At 37.7% G+C, this 25,030-nt stretch overlaps 1 protein-coding gene and 1 long non-coding RNA gene across 4 annotated transcripts; both read right to left on the bottom strand.

Moving 5' to 3' along the window:
* Positions 1-1,698: 1,698 nt before the first annotated feature.
* LOC108985582 lies at positions 1,699-3,181 on the bottom strand. Its single transcript, XR_004798610.1, has 3 exons — positions 2,487-3,181; positions 2,133-2,364; positions 1,699-2,035 (listed from the first exon to the last, which is right to left on the bottom strand). It is a non-coding gene; the product is annotated as an uncharacterized LOC108985582 (long non-coding RNA).
* A 5,497-nt stretch (positions 3,182-8,678) lies between these two features.
* On the bottom strand, positions 8,679-22,194 carry LOC109016409 (ribose-phosphate pyrophosphokinase 4-like). Of its 3 annotated transcripts, none has more exons than XM_035686826.1 (7): positions 21,653-22,194; positions 21,141-21,456; positions 20,750-20,845; positions 20,120-20,188; positions 18,983-19,111; positions 18,116-18,215; positions 8,679-9,211 (listed from the first exon to the last, which is right to left on the bottom strand). In XM_035686826.1, the coding sequence occupies exons 1-7, from the start codon at positions 22,033-22,035 to the stop codon at positions 9,078-9,080; spliced, it is 1,227 nt and encodes a 408-aa protein (XP_035542719.1). In that variant the 5' UTR covers positions 22,036-22,194; the 3' UTR covers positions 8,679-9,077. The 3 variants fall into 3 exon arrangements, 2 of the variants coding, with proteins under 2 accessions (XP_035542719.1, XP_035542720.1); XM_035686827.1 differs by lacking the exon at positions 8,679-9,211 and adding an exon at positions 11,019-11,207 and having other exon boundaries at positions 21,653-22,148; XR_004798607.1 differs by lacking the exon at positions 8,679-9,211 and adding an exon at positions 18,336-18,831 and having other exon boundaries at positions 18,115-18,215; positions 21,653-22,150.
* Positions 22,195-25,030: the final 2,836 nt, after the last annotated feature.

Genomic DNA, 25,030 nt, shown 5'->3' with positions numbered 1-25,030 from the left:
TGAATAGTTATGAGTAGATATTGGAGTGAGTTTGTGGGTCCCAATGAGAGTATTTTGAGTTGTTTGGATGTGTGAAGTATGTTGAGTTGTTGACTTTTGAGTAGGTATTTGAAAAATGTGTGGGTCCCATAAATATTATAGTGATTTTATTTTTAGTAATAAATATTATAATGATTTTATTATAGTGATTTTTTAATATTAATAAATATTGTAGTGATTTATTTTATTTTTATATATATAATAATAAATATTACTAAAAATAATATTTTTTTATTTATATATAATATAGATAAATATTATAATAATTTTATTTTCATATATATAATAGTCATAAATATTATAGTTTTGCTAAATTTTTATTTATATATTATAGTGATATTATTTTTTATTTATATACAATAGTGATAAATATTATAGTGATTTGATTTTTTATTTATATATTATTGTCAAAATATTGCTTATTTATATATAATAGTGATAAATATTATTAGGGGTGTGCAAAATTCCGACTCCGTCCGACTTCCACTCCAACGGAGTCATCGGAATTCGGAGTCGGAATTCGGAGTAGCTCCGAATATCTATTCAGAGTCGGAGTCGGAGTCGGAGCTCCAAGAAGCTCCGATTCTAACTCCGAAATTTTTTTTATTGAACACTTGCGCTCGAGTGATGTGTCGAGCGCAAGTCGAGCGCACGTTGTATTGAATATTGGCTCAAGCGACACATCGAGCAGACGTCAAGCTAACCTTTCTGGAAGAGTTCTGCTCGAGCGACACGTCAAGCGGAAGTCGAGCAAACCTCTTTGGAAGAGTTCTGCTCGAGCGACACGTTGAGCGGACGTCGAGAGAACCTCTCTGGAAGAGTTATGCTCGAGCGACACGTCGAGCGGACGTCGAACGAACCTCTTATGTGGAGCTCCGACCTCCGATCGGAGTCGGACTCCGGCTCCAGCACTCGCAGTCGGAGTCGGAGCTCCAATTTGGCTCCGACTCTTGTCGAAGTTGGAGGTCGGAAACGAGCACTCCGACTCCGTATTCAGTCGGAGCCCAGCCCTAAATATTATACTGATTTTATTTTTTATTTATATATTATAGTGATTTTATTTTTTATTTATATATAATAGTGATTTGATTTTTTATTATATATTATAGTGATTTGATTTTTATATTATAGTGATTTTATTTTTTCTTTATATATTATAGTGATTTTATTTTTTATTTATATATTATAGTGATTTTATTTGTTACAAATTTTATATATAACATAAGTGCCTATATCAAAATTATTTGAATGGACGACCGGGACAATAACGTATTCAAAATTATTATGCATTTCGTAATTTGTTTTGTATCATAGGAAATTATTTATATAAAAATTTATAAAAAAATCAATCTTTTTCTAAAAAACATGTTATGATGACAACTCGCAGCTGCGCTATTATAATAAAAATTATAATTAGTTCATACATGCGAAAATCCCAAAACATAGAAAACATAAGAAATCCCAACATTTGCAAACATGTCCAAAAAAAAATAAAAACATACAATACAATCAAATTAAAGCAAGTGTCAATGGGCCTCCCTATGTGCCCACATATTTATTGCGATAGAGTCCCTGGTTCCAGCCATGGCTTGTGTTGAGGCAGATGACATGTCAGGCATATGTGTTGAATGGTCCGGATTATCCTCAACAGTTTGTCCTTCAGCAAGATTCAGATTATTAAATTTACGCCATATCTTATCATTTGGTGTAATTGATCGAATAATGTTATGCATGACAAAACATGCAATGATAATATACCGTAGTCGTGTCACTTTGTATGGGTTCATTGATTTCAAAATTCGAAATCGTTTTTTTAGCACACCGAATGTACGCTCAATCACATTCTGGAGGGAAGAATGTCGATAATTAAAATAATATTGATATCCAGAGAATGAGCTATTGCTATGCCGGTCAGACATATGATACCGCACCCTGGGGTATGGGGGCATAAACCCAAGTGTGCACGGAAAGGCGGAATCAACCAAGTAATAATAACCTAAAAACCAAATCACAAAAAAACTATCATAAGGGAATCATACGTTACATCATGACAAAAAATGCTAACTCAATAAATAATGGGTAATAATTCTTACCCTCAGGAGGCAATGGAAAATCGATCCCTGGACGACTCAATGCATCCATAAATAGGCGTGCATCATGGGCAGTGCCTTCCCAACCAGCATATATGAATGTGAATTTCATGTCGAAATCACAGGCTGCCAGCACATTTTGGCTAACTTGTTGATAACAAGATAGATACGCGTTAGTTGCCTCGGCAGGCACACATGCATCGATATAAGTACCGTCAATTGCACCAATACATTTCTGCAATCATATATTGTAAAATTGTGAGTTATCCCATTTTTAATAAAATTGGACCAACCATGGTCTCTTAATTTTGAACCATATATCTGATTTTTTTAAAACCAGAGTAAGAATATTTTTACCTCAAACCATGGATAATGTTTTTGGATTGCCTTGAATATAAGGTGCTACCCCAGTAGTATGTGTAGGTGCAATTACATCAGGAGCAATATTAGATAGGGCAACCATCACTGCATAGACATGCCGATTAACTGTTTCAGTAGAGTGTTGAAACCGGTCAGCTGTGATTCGTTGAACTTTGGCATGTGCGACTGTACATGCAAACATTGCCAAAGCTTCCTCCACAGAAACCGGTCAGCTGTGATTCGTTGAACTTTGGCATGTGCGACTGTATATGCAAACATTGCCAAAGCTTCCTCCACAGAAACCTCTCTTGTTGATGTTAGATATTCATTCGCCCGCAATGTATTGCATAACGCTTCAAATGCATATATCTCCATCCGAAATAAGTTCCAACAGTTATTCGGATGTCCATTGAGAATTGCAATTATATAGTCTCGTCCACGTAAGCCGATATTGTATTCTGGCATTCGCTCAAACACTGGCAATGCGCTTTCCTCTGCTGCTGCTATTGTAAGCATAAACATGTTATCCCACATCGAATCATCACGCATCCTCGTACGTAGGTATTCGTCCCACATTGGAGGCTGGTTACTACTAGATATATCACGTCTCCTCCAAGCTTCGTAATCGTCATGGCTTGGAGGCTGGTTACCACTTGAGCCAGCTTCGGTGGGGTTATTTGCCTCTACTTGCGGCTCATCATCTGACCCATTCCCAATATCTATTCTGTTGTGTGAAAATTCATTAATAAAGATTTAACACTTGATCAATCCTAATAACTAGTAATTCTTTAATAGAATAATAATAAAACACAAGCCAAATAATTGAAGTTAATAAATTATAAGCATTCATAATCCAAGTAATAATAACATGTTCATCTAAACCGTTGTCCATAAATCAATAAACAACAAGCACAATAAATACTGAAAACCTAAGCAGCTCATAAACAACAATGTCAATGACAAATAATATCTGCAAACATAAAATTAAAATTTTCCCGGCAAGAGACAAGCTACGTCACTGCAACCCCCAGATCCAATCAATTTTGTGGTTTGGTGGCATCATTAAGAATGCTTCAACTGCCTTGTCATGCATAAACTTTTCTACTGCTTTGTTATATTGATGTGCAGGGAGCGGCGGGGTAATCTCATCCAAAACTTCATACAGACATCTAGTTTGCTATATGACGCATCTGAACCAAACGCAGTCTCATCGCCTTTGCTTCGCTTTCTACTGCATTCCTCTAAAAACTGCTTATCCAACTCATTTCTCATTGCAGCTGTGGCGGCCATAACTTCCAAAGTTTTGCTAAATTGTGGGGATATGCTACTCCGAACCGGCTCCCTTCTTCGACGTCGAGCTTGTCTCTGTCTCCCAGATGGACCATCAATGTCTGGTCCATCTATATCTATTGGCGCGTCCGTGGCAGTTCCCAGTATGGGGCCACGTGCCCTCACCTCCTCCTCAAGTCGGTCCTCTTCCTCACTCGTCGGGAGTTGCTGCGTCGACGCATAATGGCAAACACCAGTCGCCACCGACTGCCCAAAAATGGTGCATAGGAGATCGTAGTCTCGACAACCATTAGTCTTGAATTTTCTCCATTGCTACGCACCTAGCCCAATTAAAAGACTTGTATTATAATTGTCATATACACTAAAGAATACGAATAAATCAATACAAACATATAACTTGAACATGGAATACAAATTCCAACTATTGTTAATAATTTTATTACCTTTATTGCGTTAGCCCAATGTTCGTCCGTGGCAATTACAGTTTTTGTCTTTGGGTTCCAACCCATTCCAGTTTGGCCCATTAAATCTGTGAACATTCGTAGCCTCTGCCTCAAGCGAGTTATTTTCCCCCTAATTTGTGAGGCATCAATTGCCTTCCTCCCAACTCGAGACAGCTGTTCTGCAAATCTCAGATGATCTCGGTTAGTGATCTTCGATCCAACCAATTTTCCATCGATGGTCTCTTGTTAGAGGATGTCTACGAACATCTCCTCCAATCCATCGGTCCACAATTCGTGATCACGCTGGACCTCGACTTATCCATGGAATGCTGCTCATTGCAAACATAAGTATGCGAGCAATCCAATAAAATCACATATTCTTCGAGTAGTGGTTGACTACCATGGTACAAATATCAATTAAAGAATAGTAACGTAGAAGTTTAACTAATCGCGCAATGAGTATGGTAAAAATCATGGGTTAAAGTAAATTGTAAAAATCATTGCAAACATGGTTCATACCTCCCTGAAAGCACGCGTAGAAGATCTGAGGTAGTATCGCTATAATAGATCAACCGGGAAAATAATTATCAAAACATGTGTTAATGCTCAATTTAAAATACAAGAACAAACATATTAAAAAAAATTCAGAAACAATATACCGAGTAAACACCAATCGGGTATTGCCTTGAAAACATAATGATTTAACTGAGGTTAGAGAGAGATAATAATTGCATCATGGCAAGAGAAACCACAAGCAATAATTATAGCTATGTTATACCATGGTACAAATTTGTTAAAGAACAATGCTAACTTTATTCACCCATTCCAACTGAAACTATCAAGCACTCGATGGACAAAAAAACTATCAAGATCTTGAAAGGCCAACTCAACAAAAGAAAAGGAAGGAGTCCTTTTCTTCAACCATCAAGCACTCCATAAACAACCAAGTAATATATTTTGCTTCATAAATACTATGCCAAATAAGAAGCTTCATAAACAACTATATTTTTCATCCCCCTAAATTGATGCTTGGCAGAAAATAAAATTCTATCATTCGCACAAAAGAAAAGAAAAGCAACTCAAGCACTCGCAGCTCCTATCATTGTTGCCCCTAAATTGATGCTCGAAACCTTCAAGCTCTGCAGCTCCTACTTAATTTGGTTTAATGGGCTACACCTCTATTCACACTCAATGCATCCAAAGTCTTTTCTTCCTAGACCTTATTCATCTACATATGGTTTCCACTCCTTGAGACAGAGCAATTTGCACAGAATTCAAATGCCTTTCAATGATACTGGCACGGCAGCAACCAAATTGTGGGGATATGATTCGGAAAATGATACAAAACATGAAAGAAAAATAAGGAAACAAGTCTTTCTAGTTCATGACTTAAATTATTTAAAGGGGGAAAAAGGAATAGTCAAAAAATTCATTCAAATCACATCTGCTAAAAGATTTATGCACTGAAACCTGCACCTTTCAGGTTCTGTTCTTGTTTATTCTCAAACAATAAACTTCAAATGGTCTATATGCACACCAAGAAGCTCAGAAATCCAATCATATCTCTATGAAACCCAATCATTCATACCCAATAATTACATCTCTATGTTCTTTAAACAAAAAATGTAGTATATCATATTGTCCACAACACAATCTGACTCTGATACATATTTATTGCCGTTGTCCCTATGGTGCAGAAGTGAATTAAGCACATGTTTACCTAACTCCACATGTTTTAAAAAATCCACATCTTTTTTGTCGTCTACCACATGTTTCCTAACTCCATACTAGTTCTAACAGAATCAGTAGAAAAAATGCATGCCATATCTACTCAACTAAGCCCTAATCCGAACCATAATTGGATGGGATGTTTTGCCTTATTTATTTGGAGTCTACATGGCTGTCTTCAAATAAATGAAGATAACCTTATTAATTTCTGGTTCCTCATCTTAGATCATACTGGTTCTTTTCTTGTCATGCCGTAAGTGATTCCCAAATTGCTATAATGATATTTGGGATGACACTTACCATTAATATGATCATGTATGGAGTGCAGGACAGAGCACAAAGAGGTTTTTTTCTAAAGATTACAATCAAACCATAAGCGAGGTGCTTTATCTCTTCCTTTCCAATGTCCTTGAATTTTCTATGACTACCGATATAAATCCTCAAATAAAGAAACAAATTACAAATCCAAGTTAAGAAAAAAACAAAGCCAGTAAACAATTTTCTTGTTTATCGTTAATGCCACAACACAATTTTGAAAGCCTAATTAACAATAAATAAATCAGTAACTATAGAAATCAATCGGTGGCTCATACAAAAAGTAGGAAAAAAAATTCCCAAATAGCTATGTAATTAATAGAAGCCATGCCCACGGAACAAGATTCAGTAAAGTAGAGACTGGTATTGGAGTTGTAGTTACCTTAAAGGATCGCGTTTGAGGCCTCGTGATGAATAATGTGGTGGGATGAAATCTTGACTGTTGTTGCTTTCGAACCCTAGACTTCGATTGGCTGGTACGTAATGTGGCTTTGGCCATGGGTGGTTTATAATTATCACTCAAATGTGGGATTCTAGGGGCACGGGTTGAGGAATCGAATCCACCTCAGACGTGATTCCCTGCCAAAACCCAGTGATATCGAAATCCTTCAGTGGAGATGGGATGGCCCAATGGAGCACGCGTTCAGTGAGGGAGCAGCGAATCACGATGGACAGATTCGATTCCCAACTCGAGCGGACGTCGGGTACTACGTTGTAGACAGAGAGAGAAAGGGAGAGACATGAAATGGCGTTGCAAAGAGGGAGATAGAGGTCGAGTACCGGTGATGTGGTGGTTCACTGTGGGGGGATTCTCTCCCAGCTGTGCGAGGACGACTCAGGTGCTTTGGGGAAGAAGAGCCTACGAAGGACAAGGGGATGTTGTCCTTGATGCAGACTTTTTTCTTTTTACCGTTGAGCTCAGTCGTTCGAAATACAGTAGAGTCACATGGGTTGAAAGTGTTCTACAACTATTCAAATACGCGTTTGGATGTAAGAGTATGTCTGTCCGTACAAGAATTATCAAGAATACCTCAGACTACTTCGACACCCAAACAGACCCTTAATCATATTGGACTAAACACTTTTGTTTTTCAACAAACTTGCATTGAAATTAAAAAAGAGAATACAAGAGTTGAGGCTGGGAGACCCTGACAAAAATCTCTTTATAAAAATTGTAGTGCAAACGACAGACAGTCAACCTGGTTATATGGTGTAAAGAAGGCTACTTCAGTTAAAAAAAAAGGGGGCAATGGGACTAATAAATTGGACCCAAGCCCTTGTTCCTTGGCCAAGCCAAGGAGGGGACCACTACAATAGCGGTTATAAAATTCAACTGGTAGATTTGTTGAATGCCGTGATGATCTGCATCTACTCGAGAGGCACTGCAACTATCTGTTCTGAGTTGTTGACAAAGATTTTTACGTCCATTTTCCCCAAATTACCTGTTAGGTAAAGCATAAACATAACCAAATAGGTAGAATCAGATGGTCTGGATTGCTAGTGGCATTTCAAAGGAATGCACACTGGAGGTAGCGTTTGAGCTAAATGCACCAACACGAGGCAAATGAATCGAGATCCAAAGGATTTGGAGGTGGGGAATCCAATTGTGCCCGTGCGTGGTGGCAGTGCATGCATGTTACACGACGGCTGTTTGGTGGTTCCTCCACCGGGATTTAGAAGATTGGCAGCTGGCAAGCACAACGGTGGGGCACATGTGGCAGTTCGAAGACTAGAATACGATAGATCAAGCAAGGAGGAGGAGGAGAGGGAGGATGGGCTCCTCTGTCCACCCTTGAGGCAAAAGCGCTTAGCAAACTCAAATACACTAGTATTAGAAATTAGAGATTTTTTAGTTGAAATTTGAACTCCTAATTTCTGAAGACATTGAAAATAAACTTAAGCAACTTGCGCATCAGCAATCACAACATCATCACCGACCGGCTTAGGTGCCTCCGACGAATTAACTCATACATATGTCAGACTAAACTCTTGGGTCTAATTAACTCATACATATTAAAGAAATTAAAACAAGTTAAATGGATCAGATCAACCCAATACAATCTATTTATTAAACAAATTATGCATGCCATATTGCATCACCGGTTCATTTAAACAAGTTGGATTGAATTGGCCTGTATATATATATACTAAGAACTTGACAGAATATGAATACAATCCATCATCCCACTTTGTAAAAGATTTTCTATTCTTTCGTAAATGTTTTCTGGGTATTTTATACTTGTAACCATTTGTGGTCTTTCGATCTCACCCAAGTTGTAAGCTATAGATTTATCGCCTATTATTCCTAATCTGATTCTGTTTCTGTTTCCATTGACCCGTATGAGGTGAGATTTATTAATGCTGAGCTTTAATTATGAGCGAGGCACGATTTTGATGCAAAAGATGAAACGAATATCATGAAGCCAGGAATACAATGTATTGATTCCACTTAAATTCTTATTCCGAGCAGAACTTTGGGCAGATCTCCCATACAAGTTAAGTACACATCACAAATGTATTGATTCCACTTAAATTCTTATTCCAAGCAGAATTTAGGCAGATCTCCCATACAAGTTAAGTAAACATCACAAAGATGTGTTCTACAGACAGTAAAATCTATCCAACCGAACGCCTTAAAGACTGCCGCCTCATACTTAAATGAACTCTTAGGGATGGTGACGCCAAAGTCACTTAATATAGTTTGATGGAGGATCGAAGACAATGGGGAGGGGGAAAACTGAATAAAATAACGCACTAACCTTCCCACACAAGACCAAGATTTGGCTGGTGACTTGATGCTCCCAAGTCTCTCCTATATTTGAAGTGCACCAGCTATAGAACCAGCAAGGCTAAGAACTTCAAATGGTGGTTTGTTCTTCACTGCCTTTACCGTCTTTGGACACGAGTCTGTTATCCAGAAGTAGGTCAGCCCATTCTCAGGATTCCCTGTTTAGAACATGAGAATAACAGATCAAATGGATTATACCATTACCCTCTAGAGATGATGTCATTTCTATCATCTCAATTTCAAAGGAAAGAGTAAAATAAAATATGATGATTTGAATTTAAACGGATTAGGATGAAAAGAAAAAGGATGGAAACAAAAGGAACCATGTCAGTTTTTTTCATTAAAATATCAGTTTTAAAATTTCTTGCTATGAGACTAGGGCATGTTTGGATTCCAAGAATATTTGGGAGTATTTGAGAATTGTGAGAATTTGTTTGAGATTAGGTTTTGGGAAAGGATAGAGAAAAAGTTGAATAAAAATATTTTTTAAAATAAGTATTTTATTGGAGTTTGTAGAAGTAAATAGATCAAGTTAAAAAGTTGTTTGAGTATTAATTTTTAATATTATCTTTGTTTTAAAGTTTGTAAAAGTAGTATTGATTTTTGTGTTTATACATGAAATGTTTAAAATTTAAAATAGAAAAGTATTTTGTTTAAGTGATGTTGGGGAATGAAGTTATGAAAAATTTTGGAAATTTTCGTACTTTTGGGAGCTTATTTTCGATAAAATGGGTATTTTTATGGAGTTGGGTCTCTTTAACCAAGCACAGTTACAAAGTATGTAACATTCCTAACCTACGGGAAATGAGTGTTACAATTTAATATCAGAGCCTAGATTGAGAGATTCTATAGACTTTTTGAAAAGAGAAGCAATGCTTTTGTTTAGATTAAAGCATTTTTCAGAAAGAGAATCGATTTTTATTTTTAAAGAGAATAACTTTTTTAAGGAGAAACAATTATAGAAGTAGGATTACCTAGGATATGTCCTAGGATTACCTAGGATATGTCCTGGTCTGCTCAAGAGTTTAGTAGAATTATTTTGTTTGCTTGTTTGGTTGCTTCTTAATTTAGAATAGCAACGAATGCTAGGAATGACACCAATACGCCAAGAGATATAGGTACTAGCAAATTCCGATTACATGTGGAGATAAGATGAAGGTCAAGAATGCATATAGCTACAATTGAGGTGATAGCAAATTCCGAGGACAGAATTTTATAAAGGGGGGCGTTTATAACATCCAGATCCAAATTTAATAAGCTTTATAAGTTTGGCAATGGGCCCAATTTTGTTCAGGCTGAAAAGAAGATTATTTTATTGGGCCCATTAACCCGTATGTATTTATTATATGAGGATCTAGTAGTGAGGAGATGGATGTATAGGCCCAAGTATTTTCTGGCCAAAGCCGATTTTATTTTTTGACTGTTAAATTCGTGATTGGAAATCAGCCCCATTTATGACTCCTAAATGGATCCAGAGAATAGCAACATATTTACCCTAGAACTCCTAGCCATTAGGATTCTTAGAACCCCTTTATCAAAACAAAAGGTGTTAAATTCGTACAGCCCTATTATTAGGTTTTTCAGGTCTCATTAAAAGGACCGTATGGCCTGAAAACTTGAAAAAACAGAGGCTGCTGTGACTCTGGAAAGCTTTTTTAGCAATCCCATGTGATGTTCTTCAAGAAGACCAATACCTAACCCTAGATAACTGCTGCAATTTCAGGAGCCACGGATTTAAGCGTGGTCCACCAAAGTATGTTATGATAAGTTAAACGGTTCCCCTTGTGGCCACAGGCAGTGAAACCAGTGCACAACCCTGCACAGGGGGGTTAAGGTGTGCTGGCCATTAAAGAAACGAAAAGACAAGTTTAATGAGTCATGCATAGTACATTACATGTTTATGTTAGTATATGTATTGAGTATGCACGCTATTCAAGAAAATTCTATGTTTATTATATGATATACTATTTATTGAGTGTTCGACTTATTTTATTTGTTTGTTTTTATGTTTTTACAATGTCCAGGTAAAGAAGATGGTGTTGACAAGCTCACAGCCAAGCATAGTTCAAGTGTCAAGGAATTTTCAGACTTAGGCCTCCTTTGATTTCACAAACCTTTCATTCCATCTCATCCCATCTTATCCCATCTCAATATCTAAACACCATTCAAACACAAAAAAATCTCAATTTCAAATTTGCATATAATCATTACCTAATTATTACAACTTTCCCAAACTTCCATACAAAACACAAAAAACAATTAAATTTTTTCAAATATAAAAAAAATATATATTAATAAATAATATTCTAACAATATTTTAACTTTATAATTTTTTATTCAAAATTTTCTCCCCTTTCCCAAAATCCCATAAAAATCTTAACTCAAACTATTTCACTACCATTCACAAATTATCTCACTATTATTCACAGATTTCTCATATCATCTCATCTGTGTAACCAAACGAGGCCTTGTTAAGAAGTGTTTTTTTTTTCCATTAAAAGATCAGTTTTAATTTTTCTTGCTATGAGACTATATTTTTATGTTATGTTTTTGGGAACTTATTTCCGATAAACTAGGTATATTTATGAAGCTGGGTCTCTTTACCAAGCACAGTAACAAACGTATGTAACATTCCTTACCTACGGGAAAGAGGTGTTACAGTTATTTTTTGGTAATATGAGCAGCTCAATATTGGTGAAAACGCTAGGCGTAGCTAAGTACAAATGGCGTCTAGAGCCTAGGTGCAAACCGCAAACTCTTAGGCACACATTTTTAAAAAATATGTACAAGAACAAAAAAAATCATAAAGGACAATAAAAAAGTTTTAAAAAGTACGATGGCAATATGTTTAGCCTATGAACTCAATTTATGAGAGTATTACGCAACATGAAAATCAAGTAATAATCTAATTACATAAAATTTAAGAATAGCATTTTATATAACTCTCTTGGGTTTTACTAAATATGTGTATCTAAGATATTTGATAACTATAATCAAATGAAGTACAGTTTCAGTTTTCGTTGTGGTTTTTTTAGTTGTGGTGTTTTCTATTCTGTTGGTAGTGATTCGTTAATGGCTTTTCATTCATGAGGAGATTAGCGTATCACTGAAACATTAGGGTTGTATCGTTTGTGGGTTGGTTTAGATGGGGTTGTGCAATGAGGTTTTCATTGACCAGAAGCTTTTTGAGTTCAGAAAGGAGAACGCAAGGTGGTGGAGGATTATAGAGAGTAGTCACCGTGCAGTGAAATACATTTCTGTAGATTTTGAATCACTGGGTTGGCTGGGTTCTAAGGTGAAGGAATGTGCAATAACATTGGGCTCTCATGAGTTTATGAGAACTCATAGAAAATGAGACATTGTGTTAATAGTGAGGAAGAGACGTAATCACAATGGTAGTTTTATCTCCCTCTCAGAATTTGGTCGTGATAAGAAGAGAAGTTTGCTTGTGATTCTGGAAGGGAGGAAGGGGGAGGGGTGGAGGAACTTTGGAGATACTTTAATGGAGCTTTTCTCATCCTCTGTTTCGAGCACGAGTACATCCCAGGCAGTTTTTGCAAAGAAGAACAAAGGGGATGGTGGTGCTCCATCGGCGTGAGCAAGAGGTGCAATGTCGTATAGTGAGGTGCTAAAGAAGGTATTGCCTCGTGCTGTGAGAGATGTGGTGCCAGGCGCAATCAATTCAAAGGATGTGCAGAGGTATGGTGGAGAAGACATCAGACTGTTGGGGTTAAATGAGGAAAGTGGTTTCAGGATGTTAATTGGCTTTGAGGAAAAAGTGGGCATCGTGTTAGAAGAAATCAGTTTCTTAAAATGGTGCGTTAAGGGCAAGGCTGAGCTAAAGGATGATATGGGCCGAAAGAGTGGGCCTTGTCCTACAGGTATTGTGTTGGGCCATGGAATGGGTCAGGCCTCAGGCCCAAAGAAGGCCTGGAGGGCAGTGGCAAAAGAGGTATCGGGTCAAGCTTCAGGGTCCGAGATATCGGGCCAGGAACTACGTCAAGCTCCTGCGGCGCCGATAAGCACCTTACCGACAACCCTACCGGCACAGAAATTGCCGACAACCTTCGTCGATCATCCTAGTGAGCCGGTAAAGGTGTTCCGACGGGAGGATTTAGAGGAGGGGGAGATTTTGGTGGACCCGTTAGTGCAGGAGAGCTTGAGAAATGCTTTTGCGTCCTCGGCACTAGGGATGTTGGTGGAGAATGGGCATTCTAAGCCGTGTGTGGTGGTCGAAGGCTCTGAGGCTATGCAGGTGCAATCTATTTCGCTGGAAAGTGGGATTTCATTTCAGGGTGAGGTTGTGCAGGTGCAGTCTGACTCTCCGTTTGGTTCCACACCAATGGAGTTGAGTGTTCTTGGTGGGATAATTTCTGTGGATGATATTCCTCTTCAAAATATGGCTTCAAGTGGTGAACCAAATAGTTTGAGTGGCTCGAAACTGCTTTTGATTCCCAATAACAGTGTTGGTGAGGAGGGGCTCTTACTCCTCTGTGTACACTCCCTCCCAGTTCAGATTATAGGAGTTGCTCGTCGAATTGGATTTTTAAAAAAGTAGAGGAGTTATAAAATATATTTGGGGTCTCTTTTGGAGGTTATGAGGATCAATTTATGGCCCTTCTTGTGGCTATTGAAGCTAGTCGTTCGAAATCAGCTACAAAACAAGACAGAGAACTTAAACGTTTAACATGCTCCATCAATTATAATATTAAGGATGGGAGTAGTGGAAAGGTTAGACCGAAAGGGAGGGGAAAGTTAAGTTTTAATGAAGCCTAAGATTGTATCATGGAATGTACGAGGTCTCAATGATAGCAATAAACGTCTTCGTATCAAAGCTTTATTGAGGTTGTGGAAAGGTAATGTGATATGTTTGCAAGAAACAAATTTGGGTTTGATTGATAGAAGATTTGTGCATAGTATATGAGGATGTTCGTATGTGGGTTGGTCCTATTTGGCCTCTCAGGGAGCATCAGGTGGAGTGTTATTAATGTGGGATAAAAGAATGGTTGAGGCGATTGAGGAATGTGTTGGTGAGTTTTCGGTTTCGGTGTTATTCAAAAATGTGAGCGATGGGTGGGATTGGGCTTTTGCAGGGTCCTATGGTCCCAACATGGATAGAGATAGGCGAAGGTTGTGGGAGGAGTTGGCGGGAATATACTCTTTATGGGATGTGCCGTGGTATAGGTGATTTTAACATTACTCGTTTTTCTAGTGAACGATCGGGACATCATCGGCACACACTGGCCATGGCGGAATTTTCTGAGTTCATCTTTGACATGGACCTTATGGACCTTCCCTTGGTGGGTGGTGAGTACACATGGTCTAACGGCCGTACTTGGTCGAAGTTGGATAGATTCCTTATCTCGCCGTTATGGGAAGCCCACTATTCAAAAGTAAGTCAGAAAAGGTTAGCTCGAGTCAGCTCAGACCATTTTCCCATTCTCTTAGATTGTGGGGGCATTCACGAGGGTCGCCGGTATTTCAAGTTTGAGAATATGTGGCTTAAAGTGAACGGGTTTGTAGAGTTGGTGAGTATTTGGTGGGCATCGTACCAGTTTAGTGGTACTCCGAGTTTCATTCTTGCAGGTAAGCTGAAGGCACTAAAACAAGATCTGAAGAAGTGGAACTTAGAAGTTTTTTGTCACACTGACAATCAAAAGTCCACTTTGTTGGAGGAATTGCAGGAGTTAGAGGGTAAGGAATTATTGGGAGGGGCCTCTGAGGAGGAGTTATTGAGGAAAGTCACGGTTGTGGCAGAGTTGGAAAGGGTTTTGTTGTCAGAGGAGACATCATGGCGCCAAAAATTCCCTTTGGTTAAAAGAGGGTGAAAGGTGTATGAAGTTCTTTTACAAAGTGGCTAATTCTCATCGACGTAATAATGCGATCGAGTCGCTTCATTTAGGTACTCAGGTGCTATCCTCTTCCGCTAAACTAGAAAGTCATATTGCACATTATTATGAGACTCTTCTTACCGAATCGGTAACTTGGAGGCCAAAGCTTGATGACTTATTGTTTGAGGAAATTGATCCGCAACTTGTGAGTGTCTTGGAGAGACCTTTTGATGAAGATGAGATTTTCAAGGTCATCTCTGGTATAGCTAAGGACAAAGCGCCGGGTCCGGATGGTTTCTCAATGGGTTTCTTCCAAACTTGTTGGGATGTGTTGAAAGGTGATGTCTTGCGGGTGTTCAGTGAATTTCACACTTTTCAAAAGTTTGAAAAATCACTTAAAGCGACTTTTATTGCGCTCATTCCCAAGAAACATGGGGCTTCGAGTATTGAGGATTTTCGTCCAATAAGTTTGTTAGTAGTGTCTATAAGATTATTTCAAAAGTTCTTGCTAACCGGCTTAGTCCAGTTTTGGAAAATATTATTTCAAAGCCTCAGAATGCTTTTATTTGAGGGAGACATATACTTGATTTGATGCTCATTGCAAATGAGAGCCTAGATGCTATATTGCGGGAGGGAAGCTCAGGTATTCTTTGCAAGCTAGACATGGAGAAGGCTTATGATCATGTGAACTGGGAATTTCTTTTGTATTTGCTTAAGAGGTGTGGTTTTGGAGATAAGTGGATTTCTTGGATGTGTCATTGTATTTCAACGGCCCGTTTTTCAGTGCTAGTTAACGGCACTCCTGCCGGTTTTTTTTATAGTTCGAGGGGTTTGCGACAGGGGGATCCGTTATCTTCTCTTCTTTTTGTCATAGTTATGGAGGCGTTGAGTATGATGGTGCAAACTACTGTTGGTGGAGGTTTTTTATCTGGTTTTCAGGTGGGAAATGGCTTTGGTAGCCCTTGTATCATTTCACATCTCCTTTTCGCAGATGACACTCTGATTTTCTGTGAAGCGGATAGGAGTCAGGTCCAAACTTTACATGCATTATTACTTTGTTTTGAAGTAGTGTCAGGGTTTAATGTAAACCTTAGCAAGTCTGAGATGGTTCCAGTGGGTGTCGTTCCTAATATACGCAGTCTAGCAAGTCTTCTGGATTGTAGAGTGTCCTCTTTCCCAATGAAATATTTGGGTCTTCCGTTATGTGCAACTTTTAAGAGTAGAGCAATATGGGATGGGGTGGTAAAGAAGATAGAGAAAATGTTGGCTAGATGAAAATTTGTGTATTTATCGAAAGGGGGTCGTCTCACTCTTATCAAGAGCACCCTCACTAACCTTCCCACTTATTTTTTATCTCTCTTTCCTATGCCTGCAGGGGTGGTGAATAGGATTGAGAAACTTTTTAAGGCTTTTTTATGGGGAGGCATAGGGGAGGAGAAGAAATTTCATTTATTTAATTGGAAGACAGTATGTGCCCCAGTTGTGTATGGGGGGTTGGGTGTTTGTAATTTGAGAACATTTAATAAAGCGTTATTGGGGAAATGGTTTTAGAGATATCATTTGGAATGAGGATCTTTGTGGAAGGAAACTATAGATGCTAGATATGGTGTTATCTAGGGTGGTTGGTGTTCCAAAGAAGTGAGAGGGGGGCATGGAGTGGGGCTATGGAAGTTTATAAGGAAGGGGTGGACAAGCTTTGTAAATCATATTCGCTTTGTTGCAGGTGAGGGCAACCGAATCAGTTTTTGGTGGGACGTGTGGTGTGGAGATCATGCATTGGAAAGGGTGTTTCCGGCTTTATATCATATTGCAGTTAATAAGGAGGCTTTAGTGGCGGATGTGCGGTTATTGGTTCATGGTTCGCATCAGTGGAATATTCAGTTTAATAGGGATATTTATGATTGGGAATTATCTATGGTTTCAGATTTTTTCAGTTTGCTACACTCCTTAGGGACTACTATGGCACAGCATGATAGCTTGAAATGGAGGTTTCAGGATCAAAAGAAATGCACAGTAAATGTGTATTATAAACTCTTGATTACACAAGATCACACCCCATTCCCTTGGAAGAACATTTGGAGGTCTCGTGTGCCCTCTAGAGTTGCTTTCTTTGTTTAGAATGCCACCCTTGGGAAGATCTTGACCACGGACAACTTGAGGAAGAGATGATGTGTAGTGTTGGATTGGTGTTACATGTGTAAAAAGAATGGAGAATCGGTAGATCATCTTTTACTACATTGTGATGTAGTGAGGGGGTTGTGGGATGAGATTTTTCGAAGGGTTGGTGTGGCTTGGGTAATGCCTATGAGGGTGGTGGATTTGATGGGTTGTTGGAGAAAATTGCAGGGCAATCATCAAGTGGCAGCAGTTTGGAGAATGATTCCGTTGTGTATCATGTGGTGTATTTGGACGGAAATGAATGCATGCTGTTTTGAAGACAAGGAACGAACAATGGTGGAGCTGAAGAATTTTTTTCTACATACTTTATTGCTTTGGTTTTCAGCGATTGTATTAAATGGGGATGATATTCATGAATTCTTATCTTTAGTTCATCGCTCTTAGAATGCATTTAGGTGTTCTATTATATACTTCCTGTGTACTTGGTACTTGCCTATTTCATTCACATCAATAAAGTTTATCTCTTACTTATAAAAAAAAAATAATCAAATGAAAGTCCATGGTTGAATCAAAATATACTATAAAGATTGGAAACAAACGTTCACGAATTGTAGGTATTGACTTCTATGCTAAAATAAGCAGTAAAATATCAATCCATCTAGAAAGTCAGCTTGGACTATTATATCCGATGCAAAGCATATATATCACATATGAAAACATGTGGCACAATTATATGCAAATGATCTTCAATTTAAGCTAAATAATTAAGAATGTTTGTTTACACCATTTTCTAAGTCTTCAACTGTGACAACTGATATTTATTTTTATTTTTTAAATTATTACAGAGCAATCTTTTGCATAAGATTCAAAGCATATACATCACATATGAAACATGTGGCACCATGATATGTAAATGATCTTCCATATAAGCTAAATAATTATGAATTTTCGTTTTCATCATTTTTTGGGTCTTCAAATAATATTTTCTTTTCTTTTTCAATCAAAAAGCATGCTTTTGTAAGAGATGTAAGAGAAACACTTCAGCCTTTGCTTTTGCCAACACTAAATAAGCACTAAAACGGTAAAAATGTAACAGAGCAGAGCATGCAGTACCTCCATTGTCATGTTCAAAGCGTTTCCACGACTTATTAGGAAATATCCCATGCGTCACATAAGCACTAATTTTTGTTGCTCCATGGGCAGCCAATACTCTCTGAAAGAAGATAAAATTATGCATTTCATAAGAACAATCTGAAATTCATGGCAACCATTTATTTTTCCATGTTAAGGTGCAAGTTATTAATGGTCTAGAAAACAATTCAAGCACATATACCACTTGGTCCTGGTGGCAGCTATAACCCATACGTCTCAGTTGATGTACACAGATACTACATAAAGCAGCAGGTAAGAACACTTGTGGAAATACTAACCATGAGTTTTTATCAGTTACCATTTTTTGAAATAAACAATTCAGCAGCAGCAACCTTCAAGCAGTTTTAGAGACAATACAAGTAAATCAGAAGTTATCACCCCATTAAAGATATACCTTTTCGGAGATCAGCCACACAAAACAGCATTATTTATCCGAGTCCCCAAGTTGCTGTTCACAAACCAGTAAGACCTTACCCCAAAGATTTTTTTTAAAGTAAATCTTACCCCAAAGATCCACGGCCATCTAACCAAATCTAGTTTTTTTGGCAATATCAATATATAACTATTCATTAGAATTATAGGCCTCTATATCAGTGCCTCATCTCACATCCCTTTCGACCCACTTCTTGTACTTAAAATACCTTCAAATGATCAATTCAATTCATCAGCTGTTTCTCCTGACCAAAAAATTGATATAATAAGATTCCCAATCAGTATTCGAATTGGTTTAACTTCTATTGTGCAGGTCTAAATGGAGACATTACAAACCATGGAAATACAAGAGAAATACCAGACGAAAAAAAGGAATCATGTGCATGAATTACTTACCTGACATTCAACAAGAGTACCACCTGATTGGACTAAATCATCAACGATCACGACATGCCGTCCTGCAGGATCTCCTTCCTTGATACGAACTATTCGTTTGTCTCCTTCCCGAACTTTAGCACAAACAATCTGCAAAACAAATGTATGATATAGGCAACTAGAACACAATTAAAGGTGTGTAGTCAGAACCAGAAAACAGATGCAAGCATCTGTGTAAAAGAAATTAAGGAGTTGAAGTGCATGTTTCTATATTTACTCCTGTAGCAAGATCTCAAAAACCATTACATGCATATGATATAGGATTCAAGTAGATTTAACAGACATTATTCCCTTGGGTAAGCTGGGATGACGGAAGAGGATAGAGAATTTCCATTTGCTCCTAGCTAAATGGGCAAACTGCACAATCATATCCATCACTTTCTTTCTTATTTTTATATACACATTAGAAATTCAGAGAAACACAACTTTTATGAACATAACCAATTTACCTTTTCATGGATAGACTCTCAAACTGTTAACCATATGTCACTAGGGGACCCTGCAGGATAAAAACTGAGCTACAGCCCATTGGCATATCCATTCTACATATGCATTTTATACACGGTTAGAGAAGGTGTCTTGGAAGCAAATAATTGCTGTCAACACAAACCTCAAGCAGCCATAGCTGCTAGAAATAAAAAAAATTAATAAAAAATGCTCAAATGTATTTCTCTGGTCTTCTCTGGAAAATGATAAAAAAAAAGGGACCTCAATTCTTTTTTCTGCCTCACATGCATGAGAAGCCCATAAAAATAATTCATTCACATAGTTTCATTCTAGATGGATTTTCCTCAATCATTGTATCCAAAACTGGGGGATTTGGAGTGTCCAACGTAGTTATCAGATCCACAAACTTGACATAAACAAACAAAAGTAAACAATGAAAAAACCTACATGCGGTTAAAAATAATATATTTATTTCTTTGGTGCACTAACTTATAAAAAAAAAAAATCTTTGCACTATATCAGGTTAACTGAAGTAAAATAAAAAGCATCAAATTTATACATAAAAAAGGCAAGCAGAAGTAGTTAATATATGCTTATGCATGATTATAGGCGAAATACAGCATCCACGTTAAACAGGTACATTTATAATACCATTGGGAAGTGGTGCAGCTGCTTATGAAATCGTTTCCAAGCACCATCATCTGGAAAAGCAATGGCAATCTGAAAAATGAAGAAATCAGCATTCATTGTCACAAAATTGCTCCAAATTAATTACACTCATCAACATCTTATCTCTAGGATTCCGCAATTTCCAAGTGAATTTCAATTTCAGAACAAATTCACCTAAGACGATTGACTCTAGATCCAATCTTTTAGAGAGAGAGAGAGAGGAGAATTCTATTGTGAAAGAATAAAGGCAAAAAAGTCCAAATCAGTATTTTTCAGCAAAAGAACATCACAGGAGGAACATTTGTAACATAGTTTGGCCACTAGTACCAATGTTTGGGAGAGGGTTGAAACCATCAGAGCAAAGAACAACATTCTGAGGACCTTTCCAGCATAGAAATAATAAAATTTGCTATGTGCCCAACATCCTAATTGTTTGTGTGGATAGCTCAGAAAACGTTGTCTCTGGGTTATATACATGTGTAGCCTTCACCATCTTAGTGAAATCATAAATAACAACCCCGTAAACAGGGAAAAAATCAATCCCACTAATATGAAGCTCTAATATTAATCTCATAAAAGCCCAAAAATAAAAGAGACTAAAAAAAATCTTACATTGTCGGAATCAGGGAGCTCTTGGAGCCTATTTTTAAGCAAAGGTATCCCGCTCTCAAAGCAAGGAAGAATATTATCACCAAAGTAGAACCTCTCCTATAGTACAACAGTATAAAGATAGCAGGTGGTCAGCCATATCTAAAAAACTAAAGCAGCTAAAATAGCCGAACAAAAAGAAAGGAACCCAAAACACCATATCACTCATTGACTGAAAATAATTTTCGTACGCATTAACATTGACAACTATTCTCTACCTAAAATAGCCCATTGGCCCCTCCCCCCCTTTATAACAACATCGTATAGAGCGTGATTGTGGGATCAAGAGCCACTGGACTAGTAGTTACTTACTGACAAAAACAAAAACTAAAATCTGTAACTATATGGTAGAAACCTGCAAAGCATGGATATCGAAGGTCACAAGGCTGGTAGGGCCTCCCCTCGAAATTGGTATGTTTGACAAAATCCTAGCAAGAGTGAAAGCAGTTGCAACATCTCCTTCGTCCTCCATACGCTCGGAAGTTCCCGTGGGGAAGAAAGGAAGGACGAGGGTGAAAGATGAGATGAATAATTTCGGCAACGCATAGACGACAGAGAGCTGCTCAAAAATAACTCCGGGAGAACTGAACGAGGCCAGAAACGCGACATGCTGTCCACGGATACCTTGAGCATTAGGTATGAACAAGTTGGGGAATCCATCGTCAAATGTTCTAAACCATAAATTGCCAAAGGAAAACAAAAAGAAAACATGTCAGACACAAAAAGCCAGAGCCCACTTCAATGTCTTGTTGTGGGTCGGTCCCACAAGAGGGACTCACGAAAGCTAAAATCTTCGAGGCGGAGCAATAATGTAGTACCAAAATTGTTCCCCAAAAAATTGTTCCGAAATGGAAACGAAAGCCTTACCTCCAGTTAATGCCACGGAGCTCAATCGCATCTGACTCGGCGGCGACTCTCTCGGCCAGGGCCTTGGTCTCGGCGCAGTAAAAGAGGCAGACCTTCTTCACACCCCTCGCAGGGGGATCGCGGGCAGCAGCGGCAGCCATTGGCACCGAAGAGGAAGAATGGGAAGAAGGAGAAGAGTTTCCGATCACATGAAGCGGATCGGTCCAATTCCGGGGCTTGTCGAATTCGAAGCTGGTGATGTCGCATCTAATGCCGTGGCTCACAATCTTCTTCGAGAATTTGAGTCCCGAGGATCGAGGAAGAAAATCGATCGGGCGGGTAGGGCGAGAGAGTTTAGGGCTTTGGAGAGAGGGCCGGGACGAAAGGAGTCGAGTGGCCGCCATATGGCAGTCAATGCTGCTGTGGAAATGTTATGAGGGAGACACTGAAGCACACCGTGCTGATTGTTCCGTTGCGTCTCCGTCTCTGAAGGCGATGACTATTTGTGTCCTGAATCCGAAAATATCCGTCTTTGAAGTAAAACGTTTTCCGCGCTTTTGAGCGGCATACCCTGTGGAACTGTCAAGCTTTTGTCTTATCACGTTTTTTTTTTTTTTAGTTATTATATACATAAAATAATTATATAAAATAAATTTATAAATTAATATAATTTTATAAAATTTATTAAATCTATTTTATAATAAAAAAAATTTTATAACATAATGTATTATATCAAATTATATTAATTTATAAATTTATTTATATATAATTTCTTTATAATTAAAATATTTTTATTTTTTTTAATAAATACTACTTTTTGTTTGATTTGGAAATCCCAGCCACTTGATCTTGTACCCTTCTTCTAATCGTGTAGTTTGTCTTATAAAACAAACTAAATGATATGTTTATTCATATTAATATACAACTCATTTTTTAAAAATTTATATAGATAACGTTTAATACTATAAAATCTAAATGATATGTTTATATCTCTCCAGAATTAGACTATTTAATTTTGATTACACAGTTGGAGAATTTATATAAGAAAAAATCTATTTATCATTTATTTTCTTATTATTTCATGATTTAACATCAAATGATAGGTTCACAATTGAAATATAATAAATAATCTCTAATCATCTAAAATCAAATCATGAAATGATAAAAAAATGATAAATAACATTACTGTTTATATAATGTATCTATTTAAACCCAAAGTGCCACTTCTATCACAATTTGCCTTGTCCTTCGAGAGAATGAAATGCCACCACTTTTTTCGTCCATCTTAATCAAAGAGGTCAAATTGAAACTGATAGTTTGGAAGTCGTATGCAAAAAATGGTTATAGTTTGAGGAAGTAAAATTTGTTTTTTCGAATATATATTTATGACATCTGAAAAGACAATAATACATTTTGCACCTCAAAAAATATCATCACGTTTTCAATTTGCAAACCAATCAACCAATTAAGGCCATCACTTTCGCACCACGACGTGATCATTAAGATTGGAGATGGCCCCACTTGTTAGTTTTCTCATAAGGAAAATTACATAATATTAGGGCTGCAACCCGACCTGGTAAAGTTGGTTTTGTGTCCGACCTGACCCGACCTAAGAACCTTTATCTAAGGTGTCAATCTGAACCGACTCGACCCGAACAAAATCAAATCAGGGTCGAACCCGTATGAGCCGACCTTTAAAAACAAGGTCGTTTTCATGCTTCTTAAAACGAAAACCGATTCGCTTAAGGAAAAAAAATGAAAACTGATCCAATGATTTACAAACCACGGGAGTGGAAGAGAGAGAAGGGATCTTGGAATCGAAGGAGAAGATCTCGAGCTAAGATGAGGCATCCCCAAGCCTCAACCTGCCCATGTAACAACCGGGCTTTAAGCCCAGCCCGTTGGAGAAGCCCAGCCCACGAGCAGCATGTGTTAGTCAAACGGCGTCGTTTGGGTGAAGGGATTAAATTCCCTTGCACTGTTTTTCTTCTTCTTCCGTTGATCCCTTTGTTCTGCAATTCGGTCTACAGCTCCATGTTTTCCTCCATTTCTCGTGCAACTGCTTCCCACGCCCACGCCCCACGATTTTATTTGTTTCGGTTCCGCACATGAGTGTCTTCCTCATCACATTTCCGAACTAATCAGACTCTATTGCGCGAACTGGTGATTTTTCACCTTGGCTGGCGTCATCTGGTTTTCGTGGGTCGCAACCTTCTGGTTCTTCGAAGGTGAACAATCGGCCCCTCTTTCTTTTTCGGTTTTTCTTCTTCCACCCATTGTTTTCTTTGTACCTCTTAGATGATTTTGTAGTTCTTTTTTTTTCCTTCCTTGGGTTTCGGCTGTGTGCAGTTTTCGTGTGTGCCTAATATTGTCTTCGTTGGGGTTATCCTCTGGAGTAATTGTTCATCTCTACTTTCGGTAATTAATCCGCCTACCCTTTAATATTACTCTTAATTTTATTCTTATACTTGCTATCACACATTCCATAAACCATTGTAATTCTTCCCTTCGATTTGTTCTATCACACACACACACTTGGTTGGCCGTGCATTACACTTGGTCATTTTTTTTTTCCCTGTGCGCAGACCATTAATTTCTTTCAGTAGAAATTTTTGTGACTTTTATTTTGGGTTGATGTATTTTAATTGTTGGAGCAGTGGAGTGTGTTAGAATTAAGGATGTTGAGGAGTATAATCTTGGGTGTTTTGTGAGTCGATTTTGAAATATTATTTGAGACTTTTTGGTGTAAAATGATGGGTGTTTTGGAACTAGTTGTATTGAACTTTTCTGCAAGTTTTGAGATTGTTAAATGAGTAGTATTGATGTGTGCACTGAAATTGTTTTATTCGAAGGTTGGAATTGAAGTTTGGGTTGGATTATGTTTTAATTATTGGAGTTGTTGTGGTTGGTCTTGGAAATAATTATAGTTGGTTGGTGTTAATAGAAAGTGGTGGTTGTTTTGGGTTATAAATGCGAATGATTTGAAGAGAATGTTGTTCGGGTTTAATTGTTAGATAGTTATGGAGTTGTGAAGGGACTGTTTTGATTTATTATTCAATAAATAGCAGTCTACTAGATTGGTTATTAAATGTTGGATATATGTTCTTTTTGTTTAGGTGGTGTTACTATTAGAGTTCCGGCTCAAGGTGTAGATAATACAAAGAAATCAGGTAAGCGGGGTTCATATACTAGTTTTGCATAAAATAAATAAAAGGAGGTTGACTTTGAGAATAAATGTGTTTATTTTTTTTGAAAGAGATGATCTGAAAACAACCTCAAATATTTATTCTGCATATGCATAAATTCTATATAAGAGAAAGTGTTTTTCTGTCATGACTGGTGTAGACATGAGCTAGTTTTGTGTACTTTATTTCTGAACTATGTAAAAGAGCGAATAAG

Source organism: Juglans regia, chromosome 16 (assembly GCF_001411555.2).
Source record: "Juglans regia cultivar Chandler chromosome 16, Walnut 2.0, whole genome shotgun sequence".
NCBI classification, from domain to species: Eukaryota; Viridiplantae; Streptophyta; class Magnoliopsida; order Fagales; family Juglandaceae; genus Juglans; species Juglans regia.
This window is presented reverse-complemented; position numbering and strand designations above follow the sequence as displayed.